Source organism: Gavialis gangeticus, unplaced genomic scaffold (genome assembly GCF_001723915.1).
Source record: "Gavialis gangeticus isolate Ggan-Ray unplaced genomic scaffold, GavGan_comp1, whole genome shotgun sequence".
NCBI classification, from domain to species: domain Eukaryota; kingdom Metazoa; phylum Chordata; order Crocodylia; family Gavialidae; genus Gavialis; species Gavialis gangeticus.
This window is the reverse complement of record NW_017728997.1, coordinates 52920937-52934464: the sequence shown is the minus strand read 5'-3', so window position 1 is coordinate 52934464 and position 13528 is coordinate 52920937. Positions and strand designations below refer to the sequence as shown.

At 46.3% G+C, this 13528-nt stretch overlaps 1 protein-coding gene across 1 annotated transcript in view; it reads left to right on the top strand.

Moving 5' to 3' along the window:
• The window catches only part of STAB1 (stabilin 1), a 297038-nt gene that overhangs the window by 274522 nt on the left and 8988 nt on the right, over positions 1 to 13528 (top strand). Inside the window, exons 63-66 of the mRNA XM_019505230.1 lie at positions 10228 to 10334; positions 10663 to 10782; positions 11373 to 11519; positions 11665 to 11790. Of these exons, the coding sequence (XP_019360775.1) occupies positions 10228 to 10334; positions 10663 to 10782; positions 11373 to 11519; positions 11665 to 11790 (500 nt within the window). The remainder of the gene's footprint in view (positions 1 to 10227; positions 10335 to 10662; positions 10783 to 11372; positions 11520 to 11664; positions 11791 to 13528) is intronic.

Genomic DNA, 13528 nt, shown 5'->3' with positions numbered 1-13528 from the left:
ATAACCAAGATTTTCCCACTGGGAGGCTATAGTAGACTGTTAGGAGTGCCTAACCCACAGTGCAATACAGAGGTTTCCACCCTCAACTACATCAGATCATTCAAGGCCAGGAAGAAGGGAATCCCCTCCCCGCCCCACCTCACCCCTCCTGCCCCTGCCAGATGCAGTAAAACCCCCTGGGCTAACACCATCCTCCTGGTATCTCACTTGCCAGGTAATGGGGACTTTTTGTTTTAATAAATTTTACTTAAAACACACTTATGACCCTACAGTTGCAGAGTTACACATATTAAGCATCCTTGTTTTACTAAGATCATATCACAGAAACAACTAAATATCAAAAACATACACCTACATATATTAAACCCTTAAACAACATGCATCAACTTCCCATAAAAACAAACCTTTACAGAAATATTTTTCTTCATACAGAGCCCTATGAAAAACTATTACCTCCGTAACTACCTGAAACTCCACCCCCCCACATCAGTCCTCTCTGTTGCTTTAGTGAAATAAGAGTGTCCTTCCTTTTTCCTCCACTTCTCCACCTCTTCCTTTCTTACCTTTTTGTCCCGATCAGTGTAGTATTTCAGTTCATTCAGACCCACCTTTAGACACTCTCTTTCAGTGAAAGTCAACTACTTAAATATCCAGAGGTTTCTTGCATTCCTTTAACTAGTTATAACACATGCTAATAAAGTCCTTAATAACATTTCCTCTGGTGCCTTTGATATGAGTCCATATCGTACCATTTCCCACATTAACAGGTTTGTTTTGGTGAAACTCAGAAAGCGATAGACCCTTTCCCACACCCCTTTTGCATATGTACACTCCCAAAACACATCCCATTGTTTCTTCTTCCCTGCAGCTGTCCCTTAGGTACCTCGATGAGCTCGTCAAGCCCCATCTGTGCTGCACTTCTCTCACCAACAAAAATTTCATTATGTTCTTTTAGTTTTTTACATACCGCCAGTCTCCACACCTTCACTTGTCTGTCTATGAAGTTTCCCACCAACACCATCCTGTCTCTCTCCCTTACTGCTTTCATTCATTTCTTATGATCCTTCAGGACCTCCAGCCCTACCTTCCATACTTTATACCTCTTCATGAATCCTTCCATCCTGATGTAATGAACTGGCAGTTGCTGTGCCCATGGATTCTTCAGAGTGGCCCATGTTTCCTCAAAATTACAGCTGCATGAAATAGGTGATATATGTTGCTTCCTCCTCTCCCTCTGTTACTGCTTTGCATACTATGCTTACATATTTTTCATAGACAAACAATCCCAGATCCAGCAGCCCCCATCACCCACATCTCTCTTGCTTTGTACAGTTCAGATCTAGCCAATCTTTCTCTGTTGGCATTCCAGAAAGCAAATATTTCCCTCCATTTTTGCTATTTGCCACGATGTCAGTGAGAATACAATTCCTGTGTATAGAATAATCTGCAGTAGCACAGCCTTAAGCACTGCCACATTTCTGGCAAAGGTCAGTGTCCTTCCAGACCATAAGCAAAGTATTCACCATATCCTTGCCATCACCTTTTTCCATGCTGTATTACCTTTTCCTTTGGTGTCCATTGGGATCCGTAGCACTCTGAAGGTATGTCTACATGAGATGCTTTACTCAAGATTAGAGCAAATTACTGTGTAGTAAGCATCACTGTCTACACATGCAGATGCTTACTGCACATGAATTTGCTTTAATTGTAAGTAAATTTGCTACCTATAAATACAAGTATCAAATTTACTCATGATTACTTTCTGTGCCATATGGGGACAATGTCCCCATGCTCTGGCAGCAAGGAGTTCCCAGCCCTAGCTCCCCAGTTGCTGGGAACAGGCTAACAGTTGGAAGTCGCTTATCTCATCCCCATATGGATTTTGAAAACCCTAGATACTCATTAATTTGGACTTCATTGAACCCCCAAATCCGTTTTTCCGTGATTAAAATGAAACACCACTATAGATATATGTATATATGTATGTATCAATTTAACACAATATTTTATTGATATATTTACAATTTTAAAGCAATTTGAAGCCTACCAGTGCCTCAATCATTAGAATAAAATGCATTCTAAATACCTGTATATATTGGCATTTGATCTTGGTTTTTTATATTATCATAGAAAATCAGAGCTCCCCCTGCCACCTTCGCTTACTAGGACACGTGTCTGGCTGTAGCTGTCCCACCGCTGCTTTGTAGTGCTAAGTAATTCTGATGCCCTGCCCCTGCCCATGCCATTTCCCCTCACTCACAAGCCTCCCCAGCCCTGCCAGTGCCCCTCACTCCCAACCCATAGCCCTCTGGCCCTGGTGGTGCTTCTCACTCCTGACACACAGCCCTCCTGCCCACTTTGTGCCCCTCACTCCCAACCTGTAGACCCCAGTCCCCCCTGTTGCCCCTCACTCCTGACCCACAACCCCCTACCCCTGCCAGTGCCCCTTACTCCTAATATGAAGCCCTCTGCCCCCCTCAGCCCTGCAACCCCACAGTCCCTCAGCCCCTGGCCCTACCGGTGACCCTCACTCCTGACCCATAGCCCCCTGGCCCTGCTGATGTCCCTCGCTCTCAACTTGCAGTCCCTCACCCTCCCTGGTGCCCCTCACTCCCTAGCCACAGCCCCCCAAACCCTGCTGGTGCTTCTCACTCCTGACCTGCAGCCCTCTGCCCTCCGCCACTCAGACCTGCCAGAGAGACCTGCCCCAGCTGTCCCTGCCTTGCCCAGCCCCATGCAGACTACAGAATGGTGGTTTGCAGGGACAGGGATGGGGGTGGCCTGCACCATGGGGTGCATGCAGCATGCCTTGTGCAGAACCATAGGCAGTGTCTGGGTCACCACTCTCTGCCCCGCACTGGGGCTGGAGCTGGGGCATGGTGGGCAGGACCAGTGCTGAACTCCACAGCAGCAGTGTAAAACAGAGGGCAGCTCTGGCCCAGGTCATGCTGCAGTCAGCAGGAGAAGGGTGAGGGGCTCCAGGCCCTGTCCCACCCAGGCTTAGACAGCTCCAAATTGTGTGGGTGTCAGCAGAGTGAGTTTGGCCCTGGCATGTGCTGGAGGGAGGAAAAAGGGACCACAGCTGGACTGGGGCTGCCATGCTGCACCAGGTAGCCTGGCCACAGTGCCCCTTCTCCAGGCAGCATCTCCCAGCCACCCTTCTCCTGAGATTATGGGGCATGAGCCCCCAGCACCACCAACCCAACTGCACAGCTCCCTGCCACCCCCAGAGGGCCCCCCTGCCCCCCCGCTGGAGGGGCAGGTGCCTCCAGGCAGGCCCTGCTGGCAACAGTGTGGAGCTGGGCTTGGCAACAGCACTCAGTGCTCTCTTAGACCCGCCCTGGCCCACCACAGCCCTGGCACCCAGACACCTTCCCCCAGCACCAGCAGGCACCTGCCCCACATCACACAACCATTCCGTCCACACACTGCTGCCACCCTCCCCCCCCCCCACACACACACACGTCCCACACCCCCTCCCCCACAGTCTCTTGGATGGTCTCCAGCCCTGGCCCTCCACTCCCCTCCCCGCATAGACTTGCATGCATTCAGCTTGTAGAGCTGCTCCCTGCACCCTTTCTGGCTGTATGCTTGCCATGTGTGCATGTGCATGTGCACACACACATGGCACTCCCTGCCTCCAGTCACCCTTGCCTTGCTCCCCCCAGCCCCAAGTAGTTCTTTGCATGTTAGAAGGCTATCAGCCTGCATGGGGGAACTTGCTGTTTCCCGTGGTTTTCTCCTTTAGACAGAAAAATACATGTTTTTCTCTTTCATAGATTTAATAGAGTTTAGGGTTGGAAGGGACCTATTATATCATTGAGTCTGACCCCCTGCCCTGGGCAGGAAAGACTGCTGTGTTCAGATGATCCCAGCCAGGTGTTTGTCCAATCTCCTCTTAAATACCTCCAAGGAAGGGGACAGCACCACCTCCCTTGGAAGCATAGTCCATATTTTGGCAACCCTCACAGTAAAGAATTTTTTCCTGATATCCAATCTAAATTTGTTCTCCTTCAGTTTGTGGCCATTGTTTCTAGTTATCCCAATGGGCGCCCTGGTAAACATTGTTTCCCCTATTTCCTGCTGCTCCCCCCCTCCAAATGAGTTTGTAGACGGCCACAAAATCACTTCTCAGCCTTCTCTTGTGGAGGCCGAAGAGATTCAGGTCCCTCAATCAGTCCTCATAGGTTTTTTCCTGTAGGCCTTTAACCACATGGGTGGCCCTCCTCTGAACCCTTTCCAAGTTATCCACATCCCGCTTGAAGTGTGGCACCCAAAACTGGACGCAGTACTCCACCTGCAGCCTAACCAGTGCCGCATAGAGGGGAGGTATCACCTCCCTGGACCTGTTTGTGATGCACCTACTTATGTAAGAAAGAGTGCAGTTAGCTTTAATTATTACTTCATCATATTAGTGACTCATATTCATCTTGGAGTCGACTATGACTCTGAGATCTCTTTCTGCAGTTGTGCTACTTAGAATGGCTGTAGGAGTATTCATGATTCTTCCTCCCTAGGTGCAACACATGGCACTTATCTTTGTTAAACTGCATCCTATTCTGTTCTGCCCACTTCCCCAGCCTGTCCAAATCTGCCTGGATTCGCTCCCTGCCCTCTAATTTGTCTACCTCCCCACATAGTTTGGTGTCATCTCCAAACTTGGACATAGTGCTTTCTGGTGAGAGAGCAATCAGTCATTTTGTATAGATCACATAGCTGTCATGGCCAGTTGCCATCTGGATTTTGACCAGGGAGACTCAGAAGTGACCCTGCTCCTGAAGACGCCCACAGTCCTATCTAGGGGTGGTGGACTCTAAGGTTGTCCTAACTCTTGGGCAGGAAACAGCATCTCTCCTTACATACCTACACCCAGCTTTTCAAAGTGCTTGGTGGACACCCCCAGGTAGATTCCTCACCTCACCAGATATTCAGAAGAATTCAAATCCCATTTTTACATTAGACAGAATAGCCATAGTCTCTGTGGTGGTCACTGTCCAGAATCAGAGCTGCTTGGTGCTGGTGTTTTTTAGAAGCATGGTGCTAGCTGCAGGTGCTGATCACTGGAGTATCCTGTGTTTAATGAATCTTGTTTTAGATGATCAGTGCTTAGGGTTGGATGGAATATATTACAAAATGGGATGGGAGGATGCACAGCCTTTGCTGCAGGTAGGGAATGCTTGTGTTTTGTTCAGAAACTGTCCAAATTAGTGGGAGGGTTTTATATAGGTCTTCAGAGATAGACCTGTACATACATTTCTCCTTCCTTCCTAGGCTTCTGGCATCCATGTTCAGCCCTTACTTTGCCCATCATGTGTTCATGCAACTGAAATAAAATCATTTTAAAGTTTTAGGCAAACAATATGCACCCCCCCCCAAAAACAGCTTACTAAAGGATTATGGGTTGGCAGTGGTTGAAGGGAAAGGTCCACACAAGCCAGGCATATTCAGTAGAGGCCAACAGGTAGGTTGATCATGTTTACAGCAGCAATCTCAAGGTCTTGCTACATAAAGTTTAGCAGGGTTCATGCATTATTTCCTTGTAGTGGCTGCTTTCTGGTTTCTTGTTGGCAATACCCTAGTGCAGATGGGTTGCTTTACAGATCAAATCCCTCTGTGCTCTGTCCCCATGAGGGAAGAGGTGCTTTGGGAAAGACTGCGAATTTGTGCTTTTCTGCGACTGGTGTGTATGTGCTTCCCAGTCCTTAACAGGCACCACTGACTAGAAATGAGAAAAATCTGCATTTTTCTGCAGTAAAGAGAAAACCCAGATTCCTGGCTATAACTGTGTTTGTTTTCCTCTCTTGGTTGTGGGACAGTGTATCTCTGATCACTCTGATTGCTTTGGAGATCCTTCTACCTGGTCATGTGCATACTTGGTCTTCATGTATTATCTTCTGGAGGGTTTTTCTCATCCTCAAAGCCAGCATGTTAGCCATTAATTTATAGACCATGTTAAGAAGTGTAATCAGTCTCCAGATTTTCAGGAGTTCCTTCTCCCCTTTCTTGAAGAGTAAGATCATAACACCTCCTGTAAAATCTTTCCCTGACTCTCGTTTCTGCTATTTCCTCAAAATGTCCACTCTATCCATGCTCAAAACTTTTCATAAAATCCCATAAGCTATCTGTCTGCTCCTGGTGATCTCCCTCTTTTAGAGGTTTTTAAACACTCCTCCAATTCCTTTAAGCTTATATTTTTTTCCATCTCCTTTGCTTCATTCTCCTCTACTATCTCTTCAGTCTCTTCCAAGAAATCCTTCACTGTCTTCCTCTCTATTTCCTTCTGGTATAGCTCTTTGTAAAATCTTCAGCAAAGCAGCATGGCTTGAAATGCTGTTGACTCCAGAACCACTCTTCATGTTCTCCCACCCAAGGTGCTTGTGCTAAGAACATTTTCACTCTTGTCTTTCATTTAAAACAGGTTTCTAACTCTTGCCTTCCTTCTTCTAGCTCTTCTCATGCCTGTCTTGATTCTACAGCTTCCTTTAGCAGCAACTGCTCTCTCTCTCTCTCTCTCTCTCTCTCATATATATATATATATATATATATATATAAAATCTCATAGTACTTCTACCAAAACTGTCCTGTGGCCGCTATGGCTCACCCAACAGTCCAAAATATATCATTGCCATTCCAGCATAAACATTCCTGTCACAATATCTGCACTGTGCACCTGCGCTCCCATGTATCCATGTGCTCATGTGACCATCACCATCACCCTTACCCATCACATAGACACGCAACTTTTTCCTATACCATAAGCTTGCCTACTCCCCATTGCCCTCTCCCCTACCCCTACCTCTCTCTATTTCTTTCCCCGCTCTTTTAGTCATCACTGTTACCACTGTCATCACTTTCTTCCCTCATATCACCGTCACTGCCATTGTTACCATCATCATTATTGTCATTGCTTTCTTCAGGGGTCCCACCCCTGAACAATCTGTGCCAGCCCATCCTCTTCCAGATGATCCCTGCCATCTTCCACTGCTTTCTTGCATCTCATTCAGTCTCATTTTGATACAACAAGGCTAGGTCCATCTGAATAAGATGTATGGTAGTGCCCATTAAGTGTAGTCCCCCTCACCATTGACTCTTTTTCAAGTCATGTTGAGTCACTACATCACATACACATACAGCCACTACTTCACTTCTTCTTCAGTCCCACAGCTGGGTTTGTGCCTTTCTTTCGCAGTTCCAATTATTCCTATTTTTCACCAGCCTTAAATGCCTAGCAAACATCATGAAATGACCCCCTGTACAGTTCACGCAGAATCCCTCTGTTGCCTGTTCTCTTACCCTGGTACATATGATTAGCATGGCCTGCCCTCCATGAGGTGAAGCTGAATCAGGTTGCTCTGCACCTCTTGTGCATATAAATTTTTGGAGCATCCCAGAGTTTGTGATGAGAACACCCAGTTGTAGTCTTGAGTGGAGGCTAATTAGTACATGGATCCTTTGGGGGCGGAGGTATCTGGAGTCCACACACATACTGAGCAGTACTGAGCTGTGGGATCACCATGGCTTGAAATCCTGTTGACTCTGATGAGGCCCAGCCCAATGAACTATGCAGTAAATCATAAGGCTTTGGCTTTGGACTAATAGCATGCAGAAGGTGCCAAAGTGCTGTTTAAAAGTGTGTTTATGGAGTACTGTGCTAAAACTCACAACAGTTTCAAAGAAGATAACATGCATCAATTCTTGGTGAACTAAGTGTATGGGTACCTGGCAGGGGAGACACCATGATCACAAAGGTGGTTTTTGCAGGGTGAGGTTCATGCCTTGCACTCTGGGCAGGCTAACTGCTGTGAGTTTCCCCAAATGCAGGAAACAAAACTGCACAATTCTGTGGCAATGGAGGACTGCTTTCTCGCTTTCCCCCTGGCTTGCATCTTGACCTTTTGGCTAGGAACAAGTGAAGCTAAGGGGTCTGGGGCTTGCATGTAGGATTTGGGGAGTATCTGAAGCCCCAGACCAATGGGTCTGTATGGCAGGATACTTGCCCAGTTGTAGAACCACACAGACTTGAATGATTAATTTAAAATGTATCGAAGCATCCACACCAGAAGACAGGCAGGTGATCCAGGCTGACCTGGACAGGCTCAGCAAATGGGCAGACGAGAACCTGATGGTGTTTAACACCGAAAAATGCAAGGTTCTCCACCTTGGGAAGAAAAACCTGCGGCATCCTTATAGGCGCAGCAGTGCTACGCTGGCTAGCACTACAGAAGAAAGAGACTTGGGGGTCATCATTGACCACAAGATGAACATGAGCCTGCAATGCAATGCTGCAGCTAGGAAAGGGACCAAAACGCTGGCTTGCATCCATAGATGCTTCTCAAGCAAATCCCGGGACGTCATTCTCCCCTTGTACTTGGCCTTGGTGAGGCTGCAGCTGGAGTACTGTGTCCAGTTTTGGACTCCACAATTCAGAAAAGATGTGGAGAAGCTTGAGAGAGTCCAAAGAAGCATTACATATATGGTTAGAGGTATAGAGAGCAGGCCATATGATGAGAGGCTGAGATATGGGTCTGTTCAGCCTGAAGAAGAGAAGACTCAGAAGGGACTTCGTGGCAGCTTATAAGTATATAAGGGGTGCATATTAGGGCCTGGGAGAACATCTGTTCACCAGGGCTCCCCAGAGGAAGACTAGGACTAACGGTCATAAACTGCTAGAAAACCGCTTTGGGAAATTTGGGGTTTGCCCAAGTGAATTTGGAACTGATTTGGCCTTTGAAATGAAGTGTAAGAGTGTGTGTGTGTGTGTGTGTGTGTAATATATGCAAATTACTACAGCCACGTCTAATTTCAAGGTTATTATTTTCAAATTTGCTCCTCACTTCCATGTGCTTAGGGAGAGCAGGGTCTGCCAGTAAGGGGAGGGGGAAAGGGCTTCCAAAGGAAAAAGTTGGGTGGAAGCAGAGAACAAAGGGGCTACCTGACCTCCCAGATTTATTTTTGATGCGGTTGCAGTGGGAGAGGGACAAATTCAAGGCGAACCTCCAATAATTAGATTCTATGCCTGGAAAATTATAACAAATTTATAAATTTTCCATATATAGAATCTAATTACTGGGGGGGTCATCTTCTAATCAAGTAAACATGGTATTTATAAATTATATACTTTATTTGGAAATGTAGTATGTATCAATTAAACATAAATTTGAACACTGAAAACGCAGTAGATTTCAAAGTGCTCCACAATATGTATACATTAGATCCTCTGTACCTGGAGATTGTGCTGGTAGATGACATGCTCTGGTGGTTGTTATTACAGATGGAAAACCAAGGGTACAATTGTTGGAACAGTTTACTGAGAATCATTACAATATATCAGCTGCTTTGTACTAACTACCCATGGGCACACCCTAACCTCACAGTGGGCGCATCTACAGATGCTGCTACATTGCTGTAGCAATCCCCTTTGGCCGTGTAGCATCAGTAGGCATAAACCATGATGCTCCAGCTAAGTTACTGCAGCAACATGCTCCCTTTGTATAGTGCATTGCTATGGTGACATAGCAGCTAAAAATAACTGTGTGCTGCTGGCATAATGCATGACGGGCTTTTACTGTGCTATCATTTGCTACTTTCAAAAAGAAGTACTAAATGATGGTGCAATAACAACAGCACTGTAGGGGCACATGTACACATGCCCAGTAAGTGGAAGGTAATCCATTTCTGCTTAACCCTCAGGGAGAGAGGAATGATTTACCACAGGTTATATTCCATTTACCATGGGGCAAAGGTAAGCCCCTGGGTGGTTACTGTGGAGCAACTGATGTGTGGTTAAGCCCCGTTACCTTTATGACCCACAGTAAATTGTTCAGATGTCTATACCCTGAAGCACCAGGGGCATAAGTGATGCACCCAAAGTTACTGAGCCTGTCAAAGTCACCTATTTCTTGATGATGAGTCCAGTGCTCTGTCCCAGCAGTTCCCAACCTGTGGTATGGGTACCACCAGTGGTACGCAGACAACCTGTCAGTAGTACACATTAGCAGATTTATTATAATTACTTTACATGACAAAAAATTGCTGGTGGTACTTAAGGTTGTATTGTTTTAAATTGGTGGTGCGCAATCTGTCAGTTTGGGAACCACTGCTATATCCATTAGACCATTAATGCCTCCCATATGTATAGAAATTGTCTTAAATAGTTAAATGTTTGCTTTGTTTTATGAAGAGCTCATCCCTGGATTCAGTCAATGTAACATCTCTCTTGTTTTGCAGATGTGAAGTGTAGCTGTCAAGATGGGTTCATTGGGGATGGTTACTTCTGCAGTGGAAATCTTTTGGCTGTACTGGCAGAACGTGAAAACTTTTCAATCTTCTACTCTGTAAGCAATACTGCCATTTTCCCTCTGAAGCAGAAGCTGGGCAGGGCTGAGCCATGCTTCTCTGCAAGCTGTTGGCAAGGCAAAAAACAATAATAAGGGCTGAATGGGAGGCCCCACATCCTGAAGTTTTGCAGACAAAAACCTTGAAATAAAAGGAGAGGATGTGAAAACTCTTAAGCTCCATACTGAGCATTAGACTCCAATTATAAATGTGAGGAAATGTTTCTACTGTTGTAACAAAGGCTGAGGAGAATCTTTTTGACATGTTAATTATTTTTGACAAACCCATAGCTTTCAGCTGGCAGTCAGGGTCTGTCCTCTTTTTCAGATGTTTCTGGATTTTGCCAACATCACTCAAGATGGGCTTGACTTTCTCAACTTTCTTTCCAATGACACCACATATAAAACGCTCTTCGTACCCTTGAATTCTGGATTTGGAGACAATATGGTAAGAAATTTTGAATGAATGCTTAAGTTGAATACTGACTAAGCAGAATTATTTGTTTTAATGCAGTCTCTAAGCGACCAGATCATGAACCGGGACCCTGCTGCACTAGATACTAGACTGACACTGAATCTGAAGTAGTTGGTGTATCATTCTAATGCATAAATGAGCTGACATCATTTGTTCAGAGCATTAGAACAAAATGCCTTCTTTAGTACACAGAAACATAGAGCAAGTTGGCGGTTCTTGAATTACTAGGGCATATAAAGCCAGAATTATAGACCTAGCATGTACATCCAATGTGTAGGGATCTTCTCTACACTGTCCCAGCATCAGTGAAAAAGAGTTGGTGTCCAGTGTGCTACTAAAATGTTCTGCTTAATAAAAGAGCACTCCTGTGGCCTGCAAATGCCTGTCCCTGTTGCATCAGCTCATTCAGCATAGTCTTGAAGTAAGAAGTCAGAATTACAGTTGAGTGAACTTGATTAAATAAAATAAGATCCGGCTTGAGCTCTTTCCTCAAGTCTATGGCAGAACCACATCCGATTCTGATTTTACTTTGCCATCATGAAACTTTTTTTTTGTTTCGTCAGACATTAACATGGGAAGAGCTGAAGCTGCATGTCTCTATAAGCAATATCTTTCTCTTGAGCTTCAATCTCACAGACAGTACAGTTATACCTTCCTGCTCAGGATACAACCTTTCCATTGCAGAATCTGAGAATAGAACACAGCTCACTGTAAGTACCTATAAACCTATGGGCAGATTTTTATTACCTTTTGCCAAGTCTATGTAATTGATATTTTTTCCTGTCCAGAAGGTCCTTCTACTAAAAGAAATTACATTTTACTCCTCAGTCTTAATGATTGCTTTTCTTGCACTAGGGTTCCAGAGTGGCTAATAGTACCTTGATAGTAGAGTGGGACATTCTGGCCTACAATGGAATAATTCATGCCATTGAGAGACCTCTCCAGATGACTCGTCCTACTCTTCCTGTATATGTGGATCAGGCAAGTTGCTTGCTAATTCAGTTGAGTAAAAATGAGAATTTAAGAATGCGTGTCTGTTTCAGTTCCCATAGTAAGAGAGTAGAACCTGCTCCATTTTAATGCAGGACCCCTGCTTTACTATGGTAGGTAATGGCCTGTGATTGTGTGACAGGGTTTATTATATAGTTTTAGTACTAGGTTAAACAACAATTTGTATGAGACAATTTGGATAGAAATTATCCTGCCTCAAGCAGGGGCTAGGGCTAGATCAAGAGTGTTAAACCTTCAGTCCACAGGCCGAATGCAGCCCGTGGGGCACCCCACAGGTCTGGAAATGTGGCAGCAGGGGAGTGATGGCCATTAATATAGCCACCCTCCCCCATGCCAGATTCCCAAATCTCAAGTCCCATATGGCTGGTCAGGGCTGGGCTGGGCTATCTTCCCCTGTGAGACTGGGCCATGCCCTATGCCCCACTTCTGAATCATGGCTGGGTCACAGCCCCTTCCTTCTCCTTCCATGGGGCCAGGTTGGGGCCTGGCCAAGCTCCTTTCCCCTGCATGGATGCATTGGAGCCAGCTTGCCACCTTGCCCCCTTCCATGCAGCCAGATGGTACCCGGTGTGCCTGCCGGGTGCCAGATTAGCAACACCAGCTTGATCCAACTCACGGACAATCTAGATACTGCCAATCCAGCTCGCCAGGCAAAAAACTTGAGCACCACCGGACTAGGTGACTTCCAGAGGTCTTTCTAGGCCTACTTTTCTATGATTTTACAATTCTAAGAGACAAACCTACCTTGGATCTAGTATCCTGCTAGCCAGGATCAACCTGGGATCAAAATGCTCATGAATTGATTCAATTTAAACTATCAGTAAGTTGCAGGAGGGACAAGAGTAAGTGTAAAATAAAGGTCTTGGACTTCAGAAAGATTTACTTTGAGAAACAAAGTTAATTAAATAAGGAGTGCAACCATAGGTGGAAAGAGAAAATATTATTGGGGGGCGGGCTGAGTATGTGTACACAGACACACACACACACACACACACACACCCTGCCCAGGAGGTAAGTTTGTGGAGGGGAAGGGAGGGGGAGGGAAGGGGGGTAGATCAAGGCCCCCACAGTGAGGGAGGGAGTGGGTCAGGGGTTTGGGTGAATGGGGTCCTGAGGCCGGGGCAGGTTATGAGATGGTCGAAGCCTGGACGGCTCATCCAGGGGCACAGGGGGGCTACCACCACTGCATGCACCCTGGGAGAGGCACAGGGGGCACATTCCACCCCGGATTTGTGCATGGGGGGAGGCAGGGTGCCTGCTGTGTGCTGGGCTCTGTGCCTTGCTGCTGCTGCCTCGAGAGCTGCACAACGCTATGTGCCTGCTGCAGCAGGGTGGACAGGGGATGTGGTGCTGAGGAGGGGGTGGGTGGGGAAAAAGGTAGTGGCACTGAATTCATAAAAGCTTGAACAAGAACACTTCTTTCTCTGAAGTGAGCATTAAACAGCTCAGCTGTGTGCTCACTTCCTCTTCCTACTACCCCCAAGCCTCTGGAATTTGGAGTCCACGATCACAGCAGCAGGACTCTGCAGTGTTGCTCATCACTTCCTCTTCCTGCTTTCAGGTGTCTCTGGGATTTGTAGTTCACAGTCCAGCCAGCAGTAAGTTTAGCAGGGCAGGGCATCTGCGTACTCAGGGGAAAGGGAGTTTAACTCCCCTTCCTGGCCCCAGACTCCAGCTGGGTTTGGCTGGGGGGGGGGGGGGGGGGGGG